Here is a 24,945-nt window from a genome sequence, read left to right on the forward strand (position 1 = left end):
GGCAGCGGCGGCCGAGCCGGGGCCGGGGCGGCGCCGAGGAGCTGGTGGGTGCCTGGGTGGTGCCGACCACGCGGGCGGCAGGCAGCGCCGGGCCCCGCGGGGCTCCTTGAGCAGCTCCTTCTCTCTTCGCCCGGAGCCCCGCAGGCCCGGCCCGGCCTTCCGCGGCCTTCCCCGGTTCGAGCGGAGCAGCGAGAAGATGTCGCCATGAAGGAGGCCGAGTCCGCGCTGCGCCGTCCCCGCCGGTCGCCCCCGCGGGCCATGAGCCTGGGCCCCCACCGGCTCCGCCAGCGCCCGTCGATCCCCCCCGCTCAGGGCCGCCCCTCGCCCGCCGGGGCGCCCGTTGATGCTGCAGAGCCCGCTCGGCGCGACGCCCGCTCTGGCTTCCGCCATGGACAAGAGCAGCCCCTGCGCCTCCGGACCGCCCGGCTCCGCGGCCGGCAGCAAAGCGCAGCAGCCGCGATCTGCCTCGGCCGGGCCCGCCGCGGGGGAGTCTAAACCCAAAGGCGGTAAGAGTCGGAGTGGGCCCGGCGGGGCGGCCCGGGAACGAGAGCGGGGTCTAGCCGCGTACTGGGGGGGGTTAGCGATAGCCCCTCGGCGGCATTTGAGTTCGGGAGGGAGGAACGGGGCAGCCGTGAGCGAGTGAGCAGAGAGGTTGCGGGGGCCGATGGCCTTGTGTCCAGCGTGGGTTTGGGCGAACCTGAACTTCTCCCTGTCGAGTTGTTTGTCTCTCAGCTGGGTTTTAATAGGCATCGTTTGAGGTCACTGTTTGGTTTTGCTTTCTTTTTCCTTCCTCTTCCGGCTTCGTTCCTGTTGGGTGAGCTGCAGTTCCTACTCGGTTCTTCCTTTAAGGATTAATGCTTTATCTCCATTAGCCTTGGAGTAATGATCTTGAGAGCCAAAGCTCTGGTTTTATAGTAAGAACATACATTTGCCAGTGCCTGTTGAGAGAACCCTTCGCTTCATTCCCTGCTCAAGTCGAGCGTGTCCATCTTACTTCAGGTCTTGTATCAGTGCCCAACGCTCCCCTTCCTGGCTGTATTTGAGTAACCTACTTTGCAGCAGCTCAGGTTGGTTACACAGAGTTTGCTCACCTGGCCCTTAACCCAAGGGTGACGCCTGCCATTGCAAACGGCTGGGCTTGCTGACACAGCAGCTCATGAGGAACCTAAGACCTAAGCTGCCTAAACCTGTTGGGGAGCAGGATGTTCTTGGCAAACTTGGATTTATTTTTCCTAAAACCCAGTACTGTTTAAAATTAGTGGGTTTAGTCCCTGAAGTGTGTGTGAGAGTGTCATCAGGTTCCTACACCACCATCATTGTACTAATTTCCTTCCTCCTCAGTGGTTTGTTTCAAGCATGTTACTCCATATCTGAGAAGACAGCAGTGTGTTCCAGAAGGCTCACAAAGTGAGCATCCTAAAGGTGTTGATGTCTTTTTGGCCCTTCTAAACGGCCTTAGGGACAGGGGAGCCAAGTATCCCCTGTTCTGCCTGTGCCTCAGCTGATCTTGCACAACACAGACTGGAGCGAGTCTGTGGGAGTTGTCTCTGTAGCTAAGCTTTTATTTCAAACATAAAAGTCTTCTTAAGAAGAAGGTTTGGGGCACTCATTTCTGGAGGAACTCCTAGCTGATTTGCAGAGGTTTTTGGCATCAAAACAGGATTTAATGCATGAGCCTTGCTATCCCTAGCCACTGTTTTTATTTTGCACTCTCTTATTTCATACTCCTGGGCAAAGAGGGTGAGCAGGCACCGCACAGCCTGTCCTCAGCTGTGGCTGTGGCCTGGTAGCTGCTGCACACAAGCTGCTGGCATGCCACCAGATGGGACTTTTTTTCTTGAGTTCCTCATGGCTCCCCAGGTAGTTGAAGGGCTCTACCCAATTGCTCTCCTGTTCCAGGAAAGGTCTCCTTTGAGATGGAAAAGGCAGAGGTGGAGAGGACTTTGCTATGAAATGTGAGTCACTGTAGTGACTCCCAAAGGCTCCAGGAGCTGGTTTGGGAGGACCTGCAGTATGTCAGGAATGTGTGTAAAGCAGCTGACTGACAGCTTGATTCAGACTATTAGCAGCAGGAAGGCCTTGCCTCAGCTGAGGTACAAGCAATGCCTGAGCCTTGTCAAGACCCACTTTAGACTGGGCTTGGCTGGAGTCATTTCTTTTCCCCAGCTGGTGACTGCAGAGAAAATCCAAGGTTGCTGTAGACAGAGTAGGCACATGTCCCATGGGCACATCCACTGGGGCTGCAGGTTCAAGAGGGTGGTTGAGCTGTAAAGCTCCTGAACAGCTCGAGCAGTTGTCCAAAACTCTTCAAAATGACTTAATTTTTGACCAGAGACTCAGTGGTGTTGATTAGAGGCTCTTCCCTAGAAACACTCTCAGGAAAGGTCTATCTAAATTAAATAATCATGCAGCCAGAGCTGGGCACACCCTCCCTCTGTGGCAGCTCCTGGTGTGGGCTTTCCCTGATAACACTCAGCTCATGGCTCTGTAGCCTGACAAGCTGTGCAGGCGTCTGGGGGAGTTACACCTCTGTGCTTCTGAAGGAGTTGGTTTAATTTTGAATCAGCCTCTTGAAGAACAGAGTAAATGACCAGTTCTGATGATGCAGTGTTCTTTTACTGCTGCAGGCAGAGATTGAGCTCTGCCATGTGCCAGAAGCAGAAGACCACCACAGGCCCCAATCAAGTCACTTCTATCACTTAGCTTATTCTAAAGAATAAGTTAGATCCTCAGTAGTGTACAACACCACACAGGCCTTCTAGCCCACTGCCACCTCTTTTTGGGAGAGAACTCTTAAAAGTGATGAAAAAGTGAGACTTGCTGAAAAATGGCATGGACAGATGTCTTGCTGAGCCTGGGGAGTTCTGATTCCAAGCTTATCAACGTTAACTTCTCTGCAGATAAAGCTAGGGCAGCTGGTAGCAAGGCTAAGTTAAAGCAATCTGTCGTGTCCTTGGGACAATTGTGGTCTGGTTAAGACCATTGGAAATACTTTCATAGTATTAATTTTTTGTTGTAGCCATCTAATGAGGCAGCTGCTTAGCCCTCTCAAGAGCCTGATGGATTTTTCTGCTGGTGAGCTTTGTTCCTTCTCTGTTGCTTTGTGCTTTCCCTGCTGGGCCCTGTGTGGGGGCCAGTGGTGCGCTCAGTGTCCTTCTGGGCAAGCAGTTCTTGTTGCATAGGTGGTGGACTTGGTACTTGGATGTTGGGCATGTGCCCTGCAAGGCCAAAGTTTTGGGGTTGTGCTTCAGGCTCGATAAGCATTTGCTGGCTCTGTGGGAGCCAGCAGGGTTGGGAAGCTCCAGCCCAGTGCAGGCAGTAGCACATCTATATAAGGGCACAGTGTGTGAACCATTGGCTGTCTGCAGGAAATGGATTGAAGACATGAGCTGGGTGTGCTGGTGAATGTTCCAGCACCACAAGAAATTCGGTTCCCAGTCTGGGCAAAGGAGAAGAGATGAAGTACAGCCAGTGCCTCCTCTTCCTCCTCGGGGCAGCTGTGTGGGCTGTGTGGTGGTTTGGGCTGCAGTGGGGCAGCTTGTGCTGTGCTGATGAACACCAAGCAGCCTCTTAGCCAGGGCCTGAGGGGAGGAGTCCCCGGCACTGCATCTGGCTCTGATGGTGTTGGGTTTGTGTTGCAGATGGCAAGAACACGAGCGGGTCCAAGCAGCGCTACCACCGGAGAAGAGAAGCCTGCTCCTCCCGACATGAGAACTGTGGCAGCCAGCCCCGCCGCACCACCCCACAGAAAGGCAAAGCTTTTAACAAGATGCCCCTGCAGAGGGGAGGCGGCGGCGGAGCCGGCAAACCTTTTAGCTCTTCTAATGGTGGCAGACGAGATGAGGTGAGAGTCAGAAGGCCTTGGAGGCATGGCCTTATTGCTTGGGAGCAGAGGATCACTCTGAGCTGCCTAGATAGGTCTGTGTCCAGCTTCTGGGCTGAGATGCCAGAGTGAATGCGAGCAGAAGGACCTGCCAATGTCAGAAGAGGAGTGCAATCAAAACACCGTCCGAGGAATGAGTGCCTTGACAGGCTGTGCACGTAGCTCCTGACACAGAGGGCCTGCATGGAAGTATCTAGGGATACAATCTCTAGCCTTTAAAGTGTCTGAGCACTGCAGTGCATGGATTTGCATCTGGGAGTGGTGGTGGGAAAGTAATTCTGTTAGCCTTGGTGAAATCAAGATGGAGTAAAACCAGACGGATGCTTTTGTGCTGATCTGGCTCTAAGCACTGCAGATTCTTTGTGGTTTTAGTGGCTGAGCAGCACTGTTCATCCAAGTTCCTGACTGTCAAAACTACCTGCTGGCTGCTGGCTCTGAATGCCAATTCTTTGCTTCAGTATATGTAAGCTAAGCAAGCCAGATATAACCTGAGCCAACAGCAATCAGGCTTGTGTTACTGACCAGCTGAAACACCATTTGCAGGATTTGAACAGCTTTCTTCTCTTGCTAACCTTGACTGGTAGGTTTTGGCAGGTGTCTTCCTGTGGGCTGTTTTCATGCTCTCCTGGTTCTCATGCACCTCTAACACAGCTTTGCTTGATTTGCAGCACTGGGATGGGAGAAGCTGAGTGAGTGGATGCTGTGCACTCTGTTCAGAACCACGGAGGGGCCTGCATGGCAGCTCCTGCTGAGGTTTTGCAGTCAATTCTAGCAGATTCTAACCAATACTGTTGTCTCGTAGGTAGCAGAGGCTCGACGGGCAGAGTTCAGCCCTGCCCAGTTCTCTGGTCCCAAGAAGATCAATCTGAACCACTTACTGAATTTCACTTTTGAACCCCGTGGCCAAGCAGGCCATTTGGATGGGAATGGACATGGCAACTGGGGAAAAAGGAACAAGTGGGGGCATAAGCCCTTCAACAAGGAGCTCTTCCTGCAAGCCAAGTGAGTGGAAGACCAACAGGGGTCTTAGACCTCTATAGAGGCAGTGAGCTGTAAGGGAGGTTCAGACAGGGAGTTGTGTGACCTTGACTACTTGATTGTTCCAGGCTGGAGTTACCTCTTTGTGGTATTCTTAGTGGTAATGACTATCCTTGAAAGGGATAAAAATCTTACAAGTTGTCATCTTTACCCATTTCCCAGGTATCTTATGGAGTGAGTCCTTTAGATACAATCCAAGTACAGTTCTGCTCTGATTTTCTAGCCCTGCTTGTGGAATGTGACTCTCCATGTGGGAAGACCTATGTGGTTGCCTTGCAGGGGCGGTAGGGGTAGCAGCTGCTGAATCAAAACTAATCTGAATTAGTAAGTCTCAGAAGTAATTACTTGTGTGATTCTTAGTTCTTACACTGCTGGCGATCTCACAAGGCACTGGGTGTGTGGCATGCTGCAAAGGTCAGTGTAGCAGTGCAGCAGCAGCAGTGCTGTTGGCTGGAAGCAGTGGCCACTTCCACCAGAACTGGAAGCCTGTGCAGAGCTCCTGTGTCTGATCACATTAAAGGTAATGGAAGCTATTTTCAGCATTGATACCTTGGTGTTTTCCTTATTGGTTTTTGGCTTATTGCAGTGAAGTCTTATTTGCAGGAACCCCGGTAGATGCAGGCTTGTGAGCATATTTTTTTCCACCTGTGGATTCCCTGTTTTTCAATAGATGCCTGGTGGAGCTGGCTGTTTCCTGCACCTTTCTGGAAAACCACTCTGCCTGGCTCATCCTGTAGTTAGTATGTGGCACTGTGTCCAACTGAAATGAGACACACCTGGAAAGCTCAGTGGGAACTGAACTCTTTCGGGTTTTGTTGGTAGAAGTTACTGACTGCATCCAGCAGTTTTCTGCTGGACAGAGAAGCAGCTCAGAGGCCTATAGGCTGGTTCTCAGAGAAGTTTCGGAAACAACTGAGTGGATCATCTGTCTCTTTGCCTCTCCCCAGCTGCCAGTTTGTTGTCTCTGAAGAACAGGACTACACAGTCCACTTTGCTGATCCAGATACCTTGGTCAACTGGGACTTTGTGGAGCAAGTGGTCAGTTGTGACGGGATAGATTTTTTTATTATTTTTATGTTTTTCTTCTCCTTCTTAAGAAACTTGACCTAACTGCCTCTTTGTGATGTTATGTAAATCTCAGCTGGTTTTGAGTCAAGTCCTCTTCTGTCACTCCCACAAGCCTGGGAAAGATCTGTCATGGAATATATTATGAAATGCTTTCATGACAGGAAAAGAGAAGTGCTAAAATCTATTAGGAAAATTAGCAGCTTCTCCTTGCTTTCGCAGATGGGAGCTCATCAAAAATAGCATCTGACATTCTGTAGACAGAGTCCTTGTGCTGGAGGTGCTAGCAGAAGGCAGGCAGGAGTCCACGGAAGAGGCCTCGGGTGCGGAGCTGGGGAGAGTGATTCTGTGCATAGGTGGCTCATCTTGCCTAGCAACAAAGTGGAAAATCTCCTGAGAGAGATTTGTGTTCAGAACTGTGGGTTGCCTCAAGCAGAAGCTTGTTATCTGCTAAGGCTGGTCTTGGTGTGTGGTGCAGCTGGAGACGGGGAAAGCTTACTGCTGCCTGAGGCTGCGAGGGAGCTGGAGAAGATAGGTGCTTGTTTGGCAGTTGTCTGCAGTGCACAGATGCTAGCAAAGTGTCTGGCTAAACTTGCATGTTCATTGGAAGTAGATAAGTTCAGTCCTGCAGTCAAACAGGTTAAACAAGTTAAGCAGTTACACAGGATTAAACAGTTCAGCAAGTCTGCTTGGGTAAGTGAGGTGACAGCTCGTTTGCAGCCTTCTCAGGGCCTGAATTCAGACCATGAAGATGCTGTTAGAGATGAGGAATACATGAGAGAAAATATGACAGCAATCAGGGTTTTTAGTGTTATTAAGGAGGAAAACCAGATGGGTGGCTTTGAAGCTTATTCCATGTGCAGTCTGAAGAAGTCACTTAGTTCACAGTGTACTTCATTGCAGCAGAGCCCAAAGAGATGGAAGATTAACATGGTAGAGTAGATCTCATAGGTGGCTTATTCTGTAGCACAAGAACTGATTTCCAAGTGTAAACCTGGAACTGTTCTTTCCCTGTGCCCTTCCAGCGAATTTGCAGCCATGAGGTGCCCTCCTGCCCAATCTGTCTGTACCCACCGACTGCAGCCAAGATCACTCGCTGTGGGCATATCTTCTGTTGGTCCTGCATCCTTCACTATCTCTCCCTGGGCGAAAAGGCCTGGAGCAAATGCCCTATTTGTTATGGCTCTGTTCACAAGAAGGATCTGAAGAGGTGAGATTGGATATTTATTCGTGATGTCTCTTTTTGCAGAGTTATGTTTCCCTGCTAACTCTCTTCTCGCATGGCAGTGTGGTGGCTATGGAGACACGGCAGTATGCAATCGGTGATACCATCACCATGCAGCTGATGAGGAGGGAGAAGGGTGTTCTGGTGGCACTGCCCAAGGCTCAGTGGATGGATGTGGTGCAGCCTGTGTACATTGGAGGTGAGTGTGCCTGAGTACTGCTGCTTGGCATCCTGCTCCGCGCTGGGGCTTGTGCAGGGGGGATTTACCATGGCAGTGCCAGGTGTCACCTTAAACCTGGCTACAAGACGTGGTGCTCAGCAGCTGAAAACCTGAATGGCCACGTGGTAATCATAAGCTTTCTACCCACCCTTTGTCTTCTGTGAGACTGTAGCTTGTGTGTGTTTCCCTTCAAGTTACTGCATTGCAGGCTTCTGCCTTCTCAAGCATCCTGTTGAGTTGTTGTATATTTTTTGTTGTACGGTCATTGATATGACTCTTGCTGCTTTTCTTGGCTCTTCAGCGTCCTTAACATCTTTTTCTTCTGGCTCCTCATTGTGCTTCTTAGGCACAGATACTTTTGCTAAGCTAGTTCAAGGATGTGATCTTCAGCAAGGCTTCCATTGTCAGCACTTGCCCAATGAAGTCTGTGAATGATAGGGGGAAATAATCCAAACTATTGCCCACCTGCTCTGTAGCCCGACTTCAGCTTTCTCCAGTCAGTGGTATGACTGGCATGTCATCACTGATCTGTTGGCATCACAAACAGCTGTGACTGAAGAGCTTTTTCTGTGAGCTTGCTGCTCTGGGGGCTGTCTTGGCTCTCCTTGCTTGGCAGCCCTGCTGGAGGGGTGACACTGGAGAAAGCCAAGTCTGATGGGGACCCAGCCTGCAGGCTCTCTGCTTGCCTGCCTGTAATTATTTCAAAGTGAGGCCTTTAAATCCATTCATAAAACAAACAAAAGAACAAATAGGGAATTTGAGATGGTTCTAAACCCAGGAAACTCAACATTACAGAATACAAAGTTAGAGAAGGGTGGGCCCTTGGGGAGCAATGGATATATGCCCTGGTGAGACCACACCTGGAATACTGGGTCTGGTTTTAGGCCCCAGAGAGAGAGGCAATGTGTGGTGGGCTGAAGTCCCCCTCCCACATTAACAAATCTGCTGGAGAGTGTCTAAAGGAGAGCTACAAGGATGACTGCAGGACTTGAGCATCTCCTGTGAAGAGAGACTGAGAACCCTGGGGCTCTTTAGTCTGAAGAAGAGAAGGCTGAGAAGGATCTGATCAATGTCTATCAATATCTGAGGGGTGGTGTCAGGATGAAGGTGCCAGGCTCTTTGCAGTGGTGCCCAGTGATAGGATGGTAAACAGTGTGTACAAGCTGAAACACAGGAGGTTCCACCTCAACATGAGGACACACTTCTTTATGGTGAGGGTGCTGGAGCAGGCTGCCCAGAGAGGTTGTGGAGTCTCCTTCTCTGAAGACTTTCAGAACCGACCTGGATGTGTTCCTGTGTGACCTGTCCTAGGTGACCCCCAGGTGATCAGTGATAGAACAATAATATGTGGAGTCTGTATCCAACTCTTGCTGCGTATTGGCTGTCCTGGGGTGGATTAACTCAACAAAGACCCTAAAAGAAACAGCAGCTCAAAGTGGTGTTTCTGAACGTGGATATTAATGAGTGGTCCTCCTTCTGTTCAGATGACCAGCACAGCCAATATTCAAAACTGCTTCTGGCATCCAGGGAGCAGGTCTTGCAGCTGGTGATTCTGGAGGAGAAAGCAGCATTGCTGAAACAGTATGAGGAAGAAAAACATACCCCAGAGGCTTGCTTTATTGAGGCAGCTATCCAGGAACTGAAGGTGAGATCCTTTCTGGAGGCTTTTAGTAACTTTTTCTTAAGAGTATGTGGAGTTCTGACCCTAGGTTGGCTGCACAAGCTGTGTGTGACTATTTTGGTCTCCACCACAGATGTCCTAGCAAGGTGGTGATGTCTGCTGCTAGAAGAGCATTATGAGTCCTGGGCCTTGGATCACGGGTGTCTGGTGTGATGTTCATAATGTTTTGGTGTTCCTTCTACACCTGTAAAGGAGTTCTGCTTTCCAAGGAAAATGTGCTTCCCTGCCAGGTCCAACAATTTCCAGAAGTTACAGCTAACCTCTGTAGGGCAGACATGAGCAAACCTGTGTTCCTTTGCAAAGCCTTTAGGTGTACTGCAGTGGCTGTGCTTTTTGTGGATGAAACTTGTTCTCTTTTGTAGGAGCGAGAAACAGCACTCTCTGTTGCTCAGGGTAAAAGCAGTGGCATTGCTGGACTCAGTGCAGCTGTGGAAGAATTGGTCCTAGAAAGCTCCAAGGCTGTGGAGCCTGCAGTTTCCCAGGAGAAAAAGGTGAGTGATGAGTCTGCTCTGGCAGATCTTGTTGATACTGAGCTCTGCCCCTTCACACTGCCCTGAGTGGTGAGCTGGTGCCAATGGTTTTTGCAGAGATGATGGTCTTTAGGGCAGGAGGTGATGTGGTACTAACTGTGTGTTCTTTGCTGTGTAGTGTGGTGTGGAATATCTCTCTGTGTTTGATGAGGAGCTTGTAGAGCCTTGCTCTGATATGGCAAGTTCCTTTTCACCTCCTGTGGAAGCAGAAGAGGCAGTGCTGGATGAAGAGGAGGTACCTGATGTGGGCACTGTAGGGGAACCTGATGTGAACACTGCAGAAGAAGCAAATTCAGCTGAAGCAAGCTCCCAAGAACCTAAAGATACAATCAGCAGTGGTCATCTTGGCAGCTCTCCTTTTTACTATTTCTATCAAGGTCAGTACAATGAAATCCTGGACTTGAATGGAGCAGGTGCCTCCTTGGGGATCCCTCTTGAGGAAGATGTTTGTCACTTCATTAGATGCAGCAAGCCCTGTGAAACAAGTCCCACAGACTCAGAAAGGACCTTTAATGCTCTTAGCTGGGGTTGCTGTGCAGTGGGGAGGAGGGCAGTGGCTCTGGGCATGATGTGTGGCTCGGCCCTTGCCTTGCAGCGGAGGATGGGCAGTGCATGTACCTGCACCCCGTGAATGTGCGCTGCCTTGTGCGAGAGTACGGCAGCCTGGAGAAGAGTCCCGAGAAGATCACTGCAGCGGTGGTGGAGACAACCGGCTACTCCATGACAGAGGTCAGCATCTCACCTTCCTCTTCAGGAAAGGCCCTTCCTTGAGCAGACTGAGCATGGGAGGTGACAGAAGAAAGGTGTTACAGGTGGGCTAGGCTGTGGTGGGCATCTGTGCCAGGTGCAGCTCTTCCTGTGGCTTTTGACAGGTAGACTGCAGCCCAGCTTTTGTTCTAGAAGGTAGGAAGGTCCAGAAGTAAGAGAACTGCAGTCTCAAGATTTGTTTTTGTTAAAGCTGTCTTAAGACATGTCCAGAGAAGGGCAACAAGGCTGGTGAGAGGTCTCGAGCACAAGCCCTATGAGGAGAGGCTGCGGGAGCTGGGGTTGTTTAGCCTGGAGAAGAGGAGGCTCAGGGATGACCTTAATGCTCTCTACAGCTACCTGAAAGGAGGTTGTAGCCAGGTGGGGGTTGGTCTCTTCTCCCAGGCAACCAGCACCTGAACAAGAGGACACACTCTCAAGCTGTGCAGGGGGAAGTTTAGGCTGGAGGTGAGGAGAAAGCTCTTCACAGAAAGAGCAATTGGCCATTGAATGTGCTGCCCAGGGAGGTGGTGGAGTCACCGTCCCTGGAGGTGTTCAAAACAGGATTGGACATGGCACTTGAAGCCATGGTTTAGTTAGTCATGAGGTGCTGGGTGGTAGGTTGGGCTTGATCTCTGAGGTCTTTTCCAACCTTGTTGATTCTATGAAGAAAATCATTTTGTCATATAAGACAGTAGCTTGAACTAGACAAATTATCTTCCTCAACCTGAAAAAGTGTTCCGCCTCTTTCTTGAACATGCAGTTGTTTGTAAGCATCAAGGGTAGAGGTGAGACATTAGAAAAACAAAGAGGATGGAAAGAAATTTCAGTGTTTGAGATGGATGGAGTGAAGTTGTTTAAGGCACTGAAGTTCTGGAAGAGGGGATGGGATTTGAATTCCTTTCCTTTAGATAAAGATAACAGTAAGAACTGGCATGTGCTGTGACTGCTGTACGTAATTCACCTGCAGTTTCTTGAGTGGTTGTTGGTTCCTGCTGCTGTTTTCCCATTTGGTTTGCTGATTAGTGGCTGTTCCTTTGCCATAAGCTGTTCCTCACTGTGGCAGTCTGTAAGCTGCTGTGGTGACATACCTGCTCTCTTCCATCAGGATATAAGACAGCGGCATCGCTACCTCTGCCACTTGCCCCTCACCTGTGAGTTCAGCATTTGTGAGCTGGCTCTGAAGCCACCCATCATTTCTAAAGAGACTTTGGAGCTCTTTTCAGGTTGGTACCACCTTTCTAGTAGGCTCTGTCATGTATCCCTGAGGTGAAGGGGAAGCTACCCCTACCTCTTCATGGCAGAAAAAGGCCATAGGCAGCAGCTTTACTCCTCTTGCTCCAGCTGTCTGATGAGCACTGGACAGAACAGCCTCAGTTCAGTGTTCTGTGGCCAGGGATGGCATACAGCATAGAGCAGCCTGACTGACTGGGAGAGCCTGTGTTGTTGGCATGCATGTCTGGTTCCTTGGGTGCTCTGACTGAGTCCCTTGCCCTGAAAGCAGAGGAAGTGTTGCCAGAGCTTGCTGAGGGGTTGGTGTCTAATGCTGGCTCTTGCTTCTAGATGACCTGGAGAAGAGGAGGCGCCTGCGGCAGAAGAAAGCTCGTGACGAGCGACGGCGCGAACGCAGAATTGAGATGGAAGAGAACAAGAAGCAGGGCAAATGTAAGTCATGGCTGAGCATCAGTGATGGAGCTCCAGTGAGCTTTTGAGCTGCTGAGCTGATTTCTTGATCTGTAGGGTGGGCTCCAAGGCCTTTAGTTTGTAGTGTGCACCTGGGCCAAGGTTCCAAGGTATTAGAAAGAAGAGTGAAAACTACAAGCTGTTAGTCAGGATGTTGGATGATGTTACGCAGTTGCTGCATACTTGCACATTGTAGGAGAGACAGAGGGCACTCGAGGGCACAGCTGTCCCCAGGCTGTGTATAGCTCTCAGGGTTCTTAGCCTCTGGTTTTATAGTAATCATGATGTAGAGTGAAAAGTGAAAAAGGGAAAAAAGATGCCTAGAAACTGTTTCAATCCAGCAGCAGGGCTTGTACTGATCTCTAATAACAGAGGGTGGAAAGAAAACTGAGTTGGCATCTCCTAGACTCCTGAAGCAACTTTGCATATTGACAGTCCTCCCCCATGCTGTGTAGTGCTTTAATGTAAAACCTCTTTCTAGATCCAGAGGTCCATATTGCTTTAGAGAATCTGCAGCAGTTCCCTGCTTTTACCTCTTGCCCTGAAGAAACTACCAGCATTGATCATTCAAGCTTCTGTCTGTCTCCTCTTGGCAGAAGCCCTGTGTTTCAGAGAGGTGAGCATCTGGAAAAGCACATCACACCTAGCTGTTTGCCCATTCTTTTGGGATCCACTGCTCAGCTCATCACATTCAACTTTCTTAATGCTGATCAGAGGCTGCTTTGCTCCTAGCTTGCCCATGAGGCCATACAGAACAGGCTGACCTGGCTAAGGAACATTCTGGCCCTTTGCTTTTTACTGCCTCTGCTGCAGTAACAGTGAGATCTGCACTGTACTTCTCCCATCTTTGAAGTCTTTGCTGAGGCAGAAGAGTATAGAAAAGTCCTCAGAATGGGAAGGACAGTATGAGCCAGGAAAACACTACTGCCAGTTTTTCCTTCTACCCTCTTCATCTTCTTCACCACGTCGCACTAAAGTAAAATGTAGTCATTGAGCACTCAGGTTATTGTCTCCTGATGCTTTACCAACTGTTTAATCTTACAATTTGTAGAAAAAATTAGTTACAAAATATTCTTAAATATTTTTCTCAAAAAACCAAAAGAAAACAAAACAAACCCCAGCTCAAACAACCCCACACAGCAGCCTACAATAAGCAAACAAAACAACAGAAAGCCACCAAACCCTGACAATCAACTAAACTTGAGTCTGCCTTAAATAAAAAGACTGAGGTGTTTTGAGTGGTTCCACTGTGTGACCAATGGGTGGAACTGATGAGATAAGAATGCTTAATTAAGAAAGATAATAAAATTCTCTGTTTCATCCTGATAAGCAACATGAGTGCCTTTGCCAGCCTCACCTGGCTTTAATGATCTGCTGCTTCCTCTGCAGAGTCTGCTCCAGCTCCACTCTCACCTGCTGCCAGCCAGGTCAGCCCGCTGCTCTGTGGCAGTTTAGAAGAGGAGTCTCCCTTCCCTTCCTTTGCCCAGGTAAACCATGGAGCAGAGGAGAGCTTGCCAGAATTACTTGTGGTTTAATGGGGGGTGACTCTGAGGACACCATTTTCTCCCCCATAAAAACAGTGTGGTATAAATCTTATGGCAATAACACAGGGCTTTGAATGCTTGAAGGGCTTCCTAAGTTTACTTGCCTCTCGGGAGGGGTGTGCAGGGGTCTGCTAGTCCATAGGATTGAATCATGTCTTGCAACTCTTTTTGACAGATGTTGAGAGTTGGAAAGGCAAAACCAGAAACGTGGCCCAAACCTGCTCCAAAGGCCAGAGGTGAGAATATTCGCTGCTACTGCTTCAGGCCCTTTGCTGTGCATTGAGGCCTAAGGAATCTTGGCACTTCACCGGTGATGGGAAGTGTAGAGGGGCATTGGCTCTGCAGCCTTCTGCCTCTCAAGGTCCTGTCCCTCTTTCAGATGAGAGCGCTCTGGCACTCCCTGTGCCAGTGGACAGTGATGGGGAAAGTGACAGTTCTGACCGCATGCCTGTGCCCAGCTTCCAGAACTCCTTCAGCCAAGCTATTGAGGCAGCCCTCCTGAAACTGGACAGACCGTCCACAGCTCAGCATTTAGCAGGTAAAAGGCAGGGGGGAAGGTAGGAAAACTTTCTGAAGTTAAAAAATTGAACACTTTTCCTTCTTCCTCTGGGAAAAGTGAGAAGGACCAAAATTTTGGGGACGAAAAATTGGCTGCAGAACAGTTGTGAAGGTTGTCACGTTGTGGTTTCTGAACAGCTCAACTAGGGCTTCTGTCAGCTTTAAGCAGCTCTCTTTAGTGGGAGCTGAGATCTTCAACTAGGGAAGAATCCTGTTTAGGACAGAGGTGGATTTGGACAGTCATGTTTGCCACATCCCTACTGGAAATTAAATTAAGGAAATTAAATTAAGGACTTCTGCAGGAAGTCCAGGTTATGCACTTTCAGACTGAAAACAGCTGAGCTGCTGAACTACCACTTAAGTTTAACCAAAGTGTCAAGGTGACTGCTAGCTGAAATTTCAGATGAGGAACTCTGAAGGAAATTGAGATGAATTTGAACCTCCAAGCCTGATGCTGGCTGATAAAACTCAGTTTAGCTGTGGCTTTTCTTTGGAGACTGCACTGAATTATGGAGGGAGTTGGAGGGAAGGGCCTTGGAGTCTCAGTGAAATTGAGTATTGGCTCCAGTTGTGTTTCTGTGGACACAGACAAAAGCAATGCTTGTCTCCAACTGCTGCATGCTTGCCATCCTAGGATCTGGTGGTGGAACAGCAGCTTCAGAATCAAGCTAGGCATGTTCATGGGTGTGTTAGGTGTTATAAGAGTCTTTCGTAGCTTGTCTGCAGTAATCTTCTTAAGCTGCCTGGTGCTCAGTGAGTTGGTAGGAAGTGTCCTGGACCTGTAGAAGTGTCCTGGACCTGTAGAAGTCACTTAGGTGAGGGCAGACCATCTGTAATGTCTGTGTGATGTCCCTGTTCTGTGACAAGAATGACTGTCATTTTAATTCTTCACAGAGGAGAAGGGAGGCAAGAAAAGAAAGAAACAGAAGCAGAAGCTATTGTTCAGCACCTCTGTTGTTCACACAAAGTGATTCTGCTATTCAAGAGAAGTTTCCTCTCCTGGTTTTCTTTTCTTTTTGCTTTGTTTTGCTGCTATAGTTTAAGTATTTAAATTTGAACAGACTAAACTTGTGGTTCCAGGGCTTCTGGGAGGTTCAGGAGGAAACCATGACAGTGTATGTTGAAGTAAGATCTTCTGATTCCAGCTGCTTAATCAGTTTATACTGAAACAAAGTTTTGAAAGAAACCTCCCCAAGACAAATCAGCCAAGGCTTCCAGTTGGTTCTTTCGGCCTAATAAGCAGTGTGAAACTCTTCCCAGCTGTGAGGCACTGCAGTGTTACTGGAGCGAGGGGGCAGAGAGCCTGTGTCCCTGGAAGTGGTGACGGGCAGCAGCCCATCTGATGTGACAGCAGTGCTGTTCCAGTAAAGCTGTCACCCTGCTCTCCTGAGAACCTGATTTCTGCAGCACTAGACATGGGCAAAAGAGCTTCCTGGCCTTTAGGGTGTTAGCTGCTATATTTGTTCTATTTCTAAAGAGCAAGAGTTCCTCCTGTTCTCCTGGCTTGGAACGATTTAAAGCTGAGATGAGCATAAAGCAGAACTTGGCTGCTTGGTTTGAAGTGACTGGATGAATCTGTGTTTCCAAGAGTGTGCCAGCACTAGAGGTAGCAGGAACTTCCTGGCTTCTCTCAGTTGTTCAGCTCTGTTTTCATGCGGGTGAGTGAGGCTGCTGACTTGAGTTTGTTGTTTGCCAGCTGTGGGCTACATGTTCTTTTGTAAGCTGATTATCTAGAACAAACACTCCACCCTAGGGCTTTTGATAGCTACCTGAATGATGTTCTCACACTGGCTGCTCTAGAATTGAAAGAACTGACAGCTGGAGTCCTTAGACAAGTTTTATCCCCAGCAACAAACTGGAGTCTCTTGTACTGCCCATGGGCCTGTGTCCATTAGGTTCTGAGATGTCCTTTGGTCTGCACGAAGCACCTGGATCTACCACCACCTCTTCTGGAGCCCTCCCTGCTTTCACTTTGGGTGGTCACGTTCTGCACAGCTTGTGGTTTGATTTGAGCTAATGAGTTTAGTGGTGTGGATTTTGTTGAATAAAATGAACTGTAGGTGTAATGTACCAGTGAAGGCCAACAGTTGCAATAAATCACCCGCACGTGTACTTGCGGTCCTGCACCCTTCCTGAGCTGTCAGCGTGGGGCACAGGTTCAACCCTTACCTTCCTCCTGACAGAACTCATGCCAGGGAGCTGCTCTCAAGTACCACCTCGTGTACAGTGCAAGACTGACAGTGTCTTCTGCTCCCTTTGGCCACACTTGCACCAGTGGTCTGCCTGCACTTGACCAGCTGTTGACACTGTGACTGGGCTGGGCAAGGAGGCCACGTGTGTAACTCCTGGGGTCACAGATTTGAACCCCATTAATGAAGTCAGTGCCTGTGCCCCTCTTTGTGTCAATACATTGAGGCTTGATTTCAAAGCAGTAGGCTCCACATGGTACAAGTGCTTCTTTAAGACACCTCTGTGTGCCAAAGAGAACACTTCCCAAAGTGCTGTGTGCAGGAGACACCTGCAAAACATTCTTGGCAAGCAGCCTGCCTTCACCTGGTCACAATAAACTACATTTGATGGAAAGGGCTGGGCAGCAGCATGCGAAGAAACCAAGACAAGGTGCCTGACCGTGGTGGCACACCTTGCTGTGGTGCTATGCATGCACAGGGCAGAGTTACTGATGAGGGCAGAGAAAGCAGCTATGAAAGTCAAGTATGCAGTTAACTGCCTCCATAATACTATTGATGTCAGGGGTTGGAAGGGACCCAATGAGATCATTGATTCCTCTTTGTGAGTGATTTTAAGCCATGGAACAGGAGTAACTACTTAGTGTCTAACCAGTACCTCATGTTCTATTATCTCTACACGTTTCTAGTCTCTTTGCATTGGGAAGAGAGACAAAGGCTGGAGTAGGTGCAATTCACCCCCACCTCTCACAGGGACTAGAACAAGGGCAGTGATGCAGGCAGGGCACTGTCCCTTCTGCTGGGGCATTCTCCACAAGACAGCATCTTCAAGTTGTATCTTGTTTTCCTATGGATTCAAGAGATACCAGCAATGCTCTTTTCTTGTTAACTGATCGGTGTAAATTCAATAAACATCTAAGCAGTACCTGTACCTATGAGTTTTATAAGGGGCTGGATGGAGTCAAGCCTTACAGTTCTGCCGTGCATTCCCTGTCACCTCTGCTCCTGTGTACACCACTGGTGCTTTTGTGACTCCCAGCAGTGGGCAGCCCTGTGGATGAGAGGTACACACTGGGAGAGAAGGTCAAAGCCAGGGAGCTGTTAATGACTTTTCTGTAGTGAAGGAGACTGACTGTAGTCTTTGTCTCTGCCAGCTGCCTAAAGTTCATTTCTACCTCAGCATCAATATACCACTGAGCTGCTCCACTCCTTAGGAGCGAAGGTGGTTTTGATTCCTGGAGTGAAACAGGCAAATAATCTATTTAAGTAAAAATATGCATTTTAAAAAAAAAAATCTTTATTTAACAGTGCTGAGAATGAGGAATGAAGTCTTAATATGAACAGATACTTTTTCTGTCCCTGCTTTGCTTACACTGAAGGTAACTGCTACCATTTTGATGACCTAAGTACAGGACAGAGGTAAATAGTAACAAGTTCAGTTCAGTCTGTCTCTCTGCTGCCATCATCTTCCTCATCTCCACTTTGAGACTGCTCTTCTGTCAGGGAACAGCTCGACAAGGACTTCTGTACACACTGCCTTTCCTCTGCAATAGAGAGCAACAGAGGGTCATTTCTTGGCCTCTTCCACACCCTAGAATATCCTCAGCTTCTAATAAAGGGAAAATTTCTCCATTCAAGAATTCAGCAGTTGCCTAGCACATCCTACAACCCACCCCAGGAACTCATGCTGCATTTTAGGAAAGCAGCTGGAGCAACTCACCTTCATTTGTACAGTTTTGCAACAACATCAGTAGCTGTCTTCTGTTATACTGGATTAGAAATTTCTGACATGTCCTTATGGTACCTGTAGGAGCCCCAAGAACAACATGTAACAATCAACAGAAGCAGGTGTTCCAGAGCTGCCAGGATATTCTCTGAAGATCATCCTATCAAGCAGCAAATGCCCCAGACAACAACCTTCTTTAGTGCAAGCACTAACAAAAGGCTGGAGACTTCATCTCCACACTGCTGAGGTGACATGGTGGAATAGTACTTGCTAACCTATAGTGCCCATTAATTGTCCCAAGTGGTTTGGCAGACAGACAATGCTGTACTTTATAAAAATATATTTTAAAAAGAAAATAGAGGATTTATGTTAAATGTAAAGAAGATTCAAGCAGAATTAATAAGGGTTTCAACAAAGAAGTGATGGTGCCCGTGTCTTATTTAAATCTGCTAGTAGCAGCTCGGTTAGTGACTCCTGAGATGTGGCCGTCGCACCCGCATCGGGGTCTCCCATGCTGGCGGGCCTGGAAGGTACATTAAGCTTCGTGACGTCGCCCCCCAGCAACCAGGGACCCCAGCCCCGGGACAGCGCTGACCTCCGACGTGCAGAGTGTTGAGGGCGCAGGGGTAGCGCTGGTTCCGGCTCTCCAGCTGCCTGACGAAGGGGAGCGCGGAGCAGAGCAGCCGGTACGAGTCCTTGCGGCACCGCAGGAGCACGGTCCCGGTGTAGGCGTTCAGGTACTTCACTGCGGGACACGGACGCACCAGTAAGGCCGGACTCCCCGCGCCCCTGGCCCTGCCTGGTGGAACTCCCTCGTGCCCCGAGAGCCCGGGGATGCGGAGGCAACGCGTCTCACCCGCACCTGTGAAGGAGATGGAGCAGCAGGCCAGGCCGTAATCCCCGTGCACCCGCCCGATGGCGTCCCTAACGGCGAGGCCCACCGCGCGATCCTCGATGCACTGCCGGCACCGCGGGTCCTCCGAGACCACCTCGCACAGCACGTACCTGCGAGAGACCGCAGTGTTAGCGGGATGGGGACGGCCCCAACCCAGCAGCGGTGTCTCCCGCCTTACCTGTTCTTGAAGCGAACCATGGCGGCGGGGGAAACCCCATCCTGACGGACACAGTACGCAACCAATGGGCCCGGCGCCTTAGTGCGCCGCAGCCAACCGTCGCCGTGCGGGGTGGGGACAGAGGAAGCACTTCCTGGTCCCGGCAGCCGCGCGCGGGTGCGTTTTTGCCTTACCCCGGGCCTGCCCGGGCGGCTCGCGCCGGACCCCGCGCCGACTTCCCGCGCCCTCCGCTTGAGGGCGCGCGCGGCCTGCGGCTGAGGGGTGGCGGGAGCGCGGCTCCGCTCCCTAGAGGCTCGTTAATTTGGCTGTGCTGCTTCGGTCCTCCTCGAATAAGGTAATATCATCCTGCTTTGTCTGGTGCCTGTTGGAAGCACAAAGACTGGAAATAAGAAAGCAGAACTTGGCCATAAACGTCTAGGCCTGAGCTAGACACTACACCTGAGTGAAGGCCCAGCCGCCCCTGTTTGGTGATGAGATCAAACGCGGGAGGTTGTCTGAGGCCGGGTGTGGCCCTGGCATTCCTTAGACTTGCTTATCACAGCTGTTAGCTATTCCCGACGGAAGGCATCAGGTTTGAAGGCCGTGAAGAAATGTTTGTGCGACCAACAGCCCCACAGTGGTGGTGGCTGCAGTCCCAGCCCCACTTGAAGCAACAGAATCCCAAGTATGAGTATTGGCCCTTTTGGAACCCAAGGTGTGAACAAGAATTGGACAAACAAAACTGTGGGGACACTTTAAGGGGTCTGTCTTCCTCACCCTCCCCAGCAGGGATACCCTTTCGGTAAGCTGCGTCCTCGGGTCTTGCGCAAGTAATTCCAGCTGCGTTTGCTTAAAGCTGCAAGGCGATTGCTGCAGCTCAGTCCCTGTCACCGGCAGTCGTAAGGAATCTGTATTGATGTTGCAAGTGTAAAGAACCCGTGCCGTTCGTGCATCTGACTGCAGAAATGCAGCCGGGTTGCTGTCGGACCTGTACCCACCCACCCCGACTGGCATCCCTATGAAAAGCGAAGTCCAGCTGCCCCCAGCGCCTCTAATCTCTGAGGACTGGGCTAGAATGTAAGGGGGTTCATCTCTTACTACATTTTCCCTACTCCACGCAACAGTGCCAAAAAGTGTCGGTGAAGGAGATGGGCCACCATGATTTCCATTGAGTGCAGTCGAAGGTCTCTGGGGAGGTGGATGACGAGAGAGGCAGTGCTGGGGCTGCCATCTGCCCTCCGCCCTCTGGGGCTTGTGGGCTTTAGCCAAGTCTCCGGTGCCAGCCCTGTGCTCATGGGTGGGCTCTGCCTTCCCTACCTTACAAAACTGTGCTCCAGCATTTATAGCTACTCAGGCTCTGGGTATGGGATGTTTTGGGATGTGTACTGACTGGCTGATGAGTGAAAACCGCTCAGAAAATCGTGGAACATAGCTACTTATTTCTGTAGTTCTTCTCAAAGATGTGGCCTCTGATGATCTGAGGATGCAGGTGATCTGAGGAAGCAGGGAGTGATCTGAAAAATCTGGCACGGGAAGCAACTGAGGAGAGAGGAATGGGGGATAAAGGAAAAGATATGAGGTGGGCACCTGAATGTGAGTTGGGAGAAAGAACCTGTTAGGATCGTGTAGAGTTCAGGGGAGAAGCACTTGCACAGAGGTCCCTGGAGCCAAATCACAAGGGAGTGCTGAGGTGCTCTAAACTAAGTGGGAGCTCATTGCTAATTCAGAGTGGAAACATCTTCTTTGATGACCTTAATTCTAGACAAAGAAAACAATGATAAAGCCTGTCCTGGGTGTTAAACTTCTGCCCTCTGAAACAGATGCCTGCTCTGCTGCACACTCCCTTTTCTCCATTAACTCCTCTCCCTTTCACCTGTAATCACTTTTTGAGTTGTGTTTTTCTGGGAACTGCAGAATATCTGTTGCCTGGGGAGAAAAGGCACACAGTCCAGTGAGGACTTTACAGGATACCTTTTGATTTGTGCTGTGATTAAAAGGACTGGGGAAGTTTGTCAGCATCTGAAGCTGATGCAGACAGAAGCATTTCTGGATGAGAGAGAGTGCATTCCATTGATCTTTACCATTCTGCTTTGTGTTTTAGTGTCCAAACTGGGCTCTAGCTGTCATCTGTTCCACTGGTTGATATGATGAGCACCTAGGTGATAAACTCTGCTCACATTTGTTTGAACCATATCAAAGTCCATGAGGATACTCACGGATTTTCCTTGTGGAGCGAGCTCCCGGTTTAGCCTTCCAGTGTGCCTGCCAAACCTGCAGGCTGCCCCTTTCATTCTGCTGGCACTCCCCATGCTGCCTTCCGACTGGGCTGCTTGGGTTGCTTCCATTTATGCCCTCCTTGTTTCCTTCTCCTTGCAGGGGCATGGCTGTGTTTCTGACAAGCAGCCCACGTGAGTGCACTCTGCCTTGTGATCCAATAGGACATGTGCACTATGCATGCTGCGGGCTGGGCCCTGTGCATAGTGAAGGGCTCTGTTTTCAGCCCAGGGGGTTAATTAGGAGAGACAGTGCAAAGGGCCCTCCTGTTGCACTGTTGTGAGAGAGCCCTGTCCTGCTTGGTTTCATGTAGGATATTGCTTTGATTCCCTGTTGTTGGTCTGAAGGATGCACAGAGCAGCTCCCTGTGCAATCACTCTCTGGGTTAGCACAAGCCATGTGAGCCTGGTCAGGCAGCACAGTGTGCTGAGCTACACACAGGACTGAGAGGTTACAACAACTTCACATTTGTTTTCCCACCTCCTTGGTCCTGTCCTTGGCCAGCTTTGCTGTATTGATTCTAGTGTCAGTGATTCCAGGAACTGTCACAAGTGACAGTGAGTTACACGGTCAAGGTGGGAAAGAACTGTCTCCCAAGTAAAGATCTGAGAGGGGAAAAAAATCAGCAAATGCTATTTAAATTGAAGAGTGGGTCAAGAGACCTGCCAGGAGAAAGAGAAGGGATGTCTTTTGCAGACTTGGAGAGGCGGTGTGGCCTCAGGATAATTTCTGAAACAGAAATTATGGATGGAAGACAGAGCATGCAAGCACAAGGAGAAATAATGTGCACTATCCATACACATCAGAGACAATTGTAAAGGAGTTTGAGAGCTTCAGATAGGAGATTCCTTATCAGCATGAGTGCTAATCAATGATTGTCCAGCAAAGTGGTGATGCTAAGGAGGTGCAGGAGGAATGCCCAGGTCCTGTTTTGCCAGTTCAGGTTTGTAAAGTGTGATAGTGTGACTGTGGAGGGGCTCTTCCCAACCAGACAGAGGTGGTTTTATCACCATTTTAGTTCATCAGTCTTAAAGATTCAGACCCATATTTGGGATTATATGGTAGTTGTAATCTCCAGATTGTGGGTTAGTTTGCATTTGTGTTGTGCTACTGAGCTGCAAGAGACAAGATGAATGCCTGTGTTTGCTTTAGAGATGAGAAAGCTGAAGCTGAAGCATAAGCAGAGCAGAGGTTTGTGAACAGCTGTCAGCCTGAAGAGGCAGAGCGAGAACAGGATGTGAGCAGAGGGAACCAGCACATCAGTGCATGCTGTGTTCCAGTCTAGGGCTTGTGTGTTGGTCATGCATAAGGTAGCCAAATTAGTACATTCTGAATTGAAATTAAGATGTGCTCCATCCTTCTGACACCGTGTTTTGGTCTTTCCCACACACCAAATCACGATTCTTGCTTTCCCCTGGGAAGCACAGAACTGAATTTGCCAAGACGTGTGGTATCAGAGTAGGGGTGACAACCACCTTTTGTCACACCGTGTGCACACTGCATCCCCAGATGACCCTGCAGTCAAAATTACAAAACAATCTGGCTAAAATTAAAACTGCTTCTTAATCCTCTCTCTGATGTTGCCTGAAGCTTTTTCTTCAGTTTATCTTCACAAGGTCACTCAGACAGAAGAGTGCATTCTGTGAGCGTGCTGGCCTGGAGCCTTTCATGCAGATGCTTTCATTTAACATTTGGGACATCTTCCTTCTCCCTTTGGTGGCTTCCTTTTTACTCCGCAATTTTCTCTCTCTACGCCTGCTCCCCCAGTTTTGAGCTCAGGATCCCTCAGATCAATGCATGTAAGAGTAAAAGAATCATAGAATCATAGAATCAACCAGGTTGGAAGAGACCTCCAAGATCATCCAGTCCAACCTATCACCCAGCCCTAAACAATCAACCAGACCATGGCACTGAGTGCCTCATCCAGTGTCCTCTTGAATGTCTCTAGCGATGGTGACTCCACCACCTCCCTGGGCAGCACATCCCAATGGGCAATCACCCTCTCTGTGAAGAACTTCCTCCTAACATCCAGCCTATACCTCCCCTGGCACAGCTTGAGACTGTGTCCTCTTGTTCTGGTACTGGTTGCCTGGGAGAAGAGACCAACCCCCTCCTGCCTACAAACTCCCCTCAGGTAGTTGTAGACAGCAATGAGGTCACCCCTGAGCCTCCTCTTCTCCAGGCTAAACAACCCCAGCTGCCCTTTCTTATCACCTTAACATGTAGTCGCTAACCATAAGCTTTCTGGGCACCCAGGCTGTCATGGGCCAGAGACTGCTGGTCTGTGGCACACACGCTGCCTGCAGCATTGCCCTCATCTTTGCTGTCATACTGCCACATGGAATATTCATCTTGCAAAAGCATGTTTGAAGCAAATTCTGTTTGTGCCCCTTTCAGTGGCTTGCAGTGTGATCTTAGATTACTCAGTTAAGATTAAACAGTAGATTCACCTTTCTTTATTTTAGTAATCAAGAGCAGGATATTTCAGTTTGAATTATCAGTGACACAGTGCTCTGCCAGCCATCCCACGTGCTGCAAGGGGAGCTTTCATTAAGATATTGGAAGTTGGAAGCTGCTTTGGAAGGCTGAAGCTAAAGTTTAAGATGTGATAAAGGGCATGTGTGTCTGTGAGTTTTCACGTGCTGTCCAGTGTGAGTGAAAAACCAGGAGTCCTCTTCCTCTGCAGCAAACACTGGTGTGAGACTAGAGCAGTGCAAAAAGGTGTGAACCCAAGTGAGAAGCTGGCCCTCAACTTCCAGGCTTCATTTTCTCCATCTCTTTAATGGGGATAATTGCAAATAGATGCATGTTAAAAATGAGTAAAGTGTGCAATTGAATGCTGTTAATTGTCAGATGCAGTAGAAGTGCTGCTCTGTTTGAGAGCTCTGTAGGCAGCACACGTTTCATTGGCAGCAAGCTGCTGCAGGAGCGCACGACTGTTTCCAAATGAGTTAATTAAATTAAGGCAACAACTGTAACGTTCGTTGGGATGGTTCAGGATTCTCCTTTCTCTTTCCTTTCTGCATGAGGAAGCACAGACTGAACAGGCCACACAAGTTACTGTGGAATCTGGTGGGTAAAGCCCTTGTAGTTAATGACTCCTTAATGGGGATGTTAAGATGGATTAATTATTCTTTGTTCTGGGTCTCTGAAGATAAAGGGTAATTACTGTTAATTGTGTGTAATTGAAATATTGCTCCTTCACAAAGAATCCAGCACCATTAACAGGACTTTAGCTTCTTGCTACCTATAAGGAGGCATACAGCATTCTGTGATGGTATGGCAAAGACTGCATAGTAATGGCCTCAGCAAGTCTTGCTTCTCAGCCCTCACCTCAGACAAAACAGTGAGACAGGACTTGGTTCTGTTTTGTGCTGAACAGCACTTAGCCAGAAGATGCAGTTTGTAAAGGTGGTTGTCACTGATGATGCTACAAGGCTTTTCCTCAGTAAGTTTCCAGAAACCAATGGAACAACCACAGGTAAACCAAAAGGAAATGTGGGAAAGATGAGAAACTGACAACAGCAATGACAGCA

At 49.3% G+C, this 24,945-nt stretch overlaps 2 protein-coding genes across 3 annotated transcripts; one reads left to right on the plus strand and one right to left on the minus strand.

Annotated features, from left to right (window-relative positions):
* Window positions 1–343: 343 nt before the first annotated feature.
* RNF10 (ring finger protein 10) lies at window positions 344–17,420 on the plus strand. The gene is made up of 17 exons (XM_054392941.1): window positions 344–506; window positions 3,642–3,844; window positions 4,686–4,885; window positions 5,869–5,959; window positions 7,012–7,196; window positions 7,274–7,410; window positions 8,916–9,076; window positions 9,475–9,603; window positions 9,761–10,019; window positions 10,238–10,371; window positions 11,495–11,612; window positions 11,950–12,051; window positions 12,551–12,685; window positions 13,459–13,556; window positions 13,789–13,849; window positions 13,993–14,151; window positions 15,066–17,420. The coding sequence occupies exons 1-17, from the start codon at window positions 344–346 to the stop codon at window positions 15,140–15,142; spliced, it is 2,412 nt and encodes an 803-aa protein (XP_054248916.1). The 3' UTR covers window positions 15,143–17,420.
* Window positions 17,417–19,176, minus strand: POP5 (POP5 homolog, ribonuclease P/MRP subunit). Of its 2 annotated transcripts, XM_054392942.1 has the most exons (5): window positions 19,157–19,176; window positions 18,946–19,088; window positions 18,679–18,828; window positions 18,078–18,161; window positions 17,417–17,901 (listed from the first exon to the last, which is right to left on the minus strand). In XM_054392942.1, the coding sequence occupies exons 1-5, from the start codon at window positions 19,174–19,176 to the stop codon at window positions 17,798–17,800; spliced, it is 501 nt and encodes a 166-aa protein (XP_054248917.1). In that variant the 3' UTR covers window positions 17,417–17,797. The 2 variants fall into 2 exon arrangements, with proteins under 2 accessions (XP_054248917.1, XP_054248918.1); XM_054392943.1 differs by lacking the exon at window positions 18,679–18,828.
* Window positions 19,177–24,945: the final 5,769 nt, after the last annotated feature.

Source organism: Indicator indicator, chromosome 26 (genome assembly GCF_027791375.1).
Source record: "Indicator indicator isolate 239-I01 chromosome 26, UM_Iind_1.1, whole genome shotgun sequence".
Taxonomy (NCBI): domain Eukaryota; kingdom Metazoa; phylum Chordata; class Aves; order Piciformes; family Indicatoridae; genus Indicator; species Indicator indicator.

Coding starts and splice junctions, on each gene's coding strand:
- RNF10 (XM_054392941.1), top strand. CDS start 344: ATGCTGCAGAGCCCGCTCGGCGCGACGCCCGCTCTGGCTTCCGCCATG. Junction 5,960..7,011: donor GGGACTTTGTGGAGCAAGTG/GTCAGTTGTGAC, acceptor GTGCCCTTCCAG/CGAATTTGCAGCCATGAGGT. Junction 7,197..7,273: donor CACAAGAAGGATCTGAAGAG/GTGAGATTGGAT, acceptor CTCGCATGGCAG/TGTGGTGGCTATGGAGACAC.
- POP5 (XM_054392942.1), bottom strand. CDS start 19,176: ATGGTTCGCTTCAAGAACAG. Junction 18,829..18,945: donor CTGCTCCATCTCCTTCACAG/GTGCGGGTGAGA, acceptor CGTGTCCCGCAG/TGAAGTACCTGAACGCCTAC. Junction 17,902..18,077: donor GCAAAACTGTACAAATGAAG/GTGAGTTGCTCC, acceptor TCTCTATTGCAG/AGGAAAGGCAGTGTGTACAG.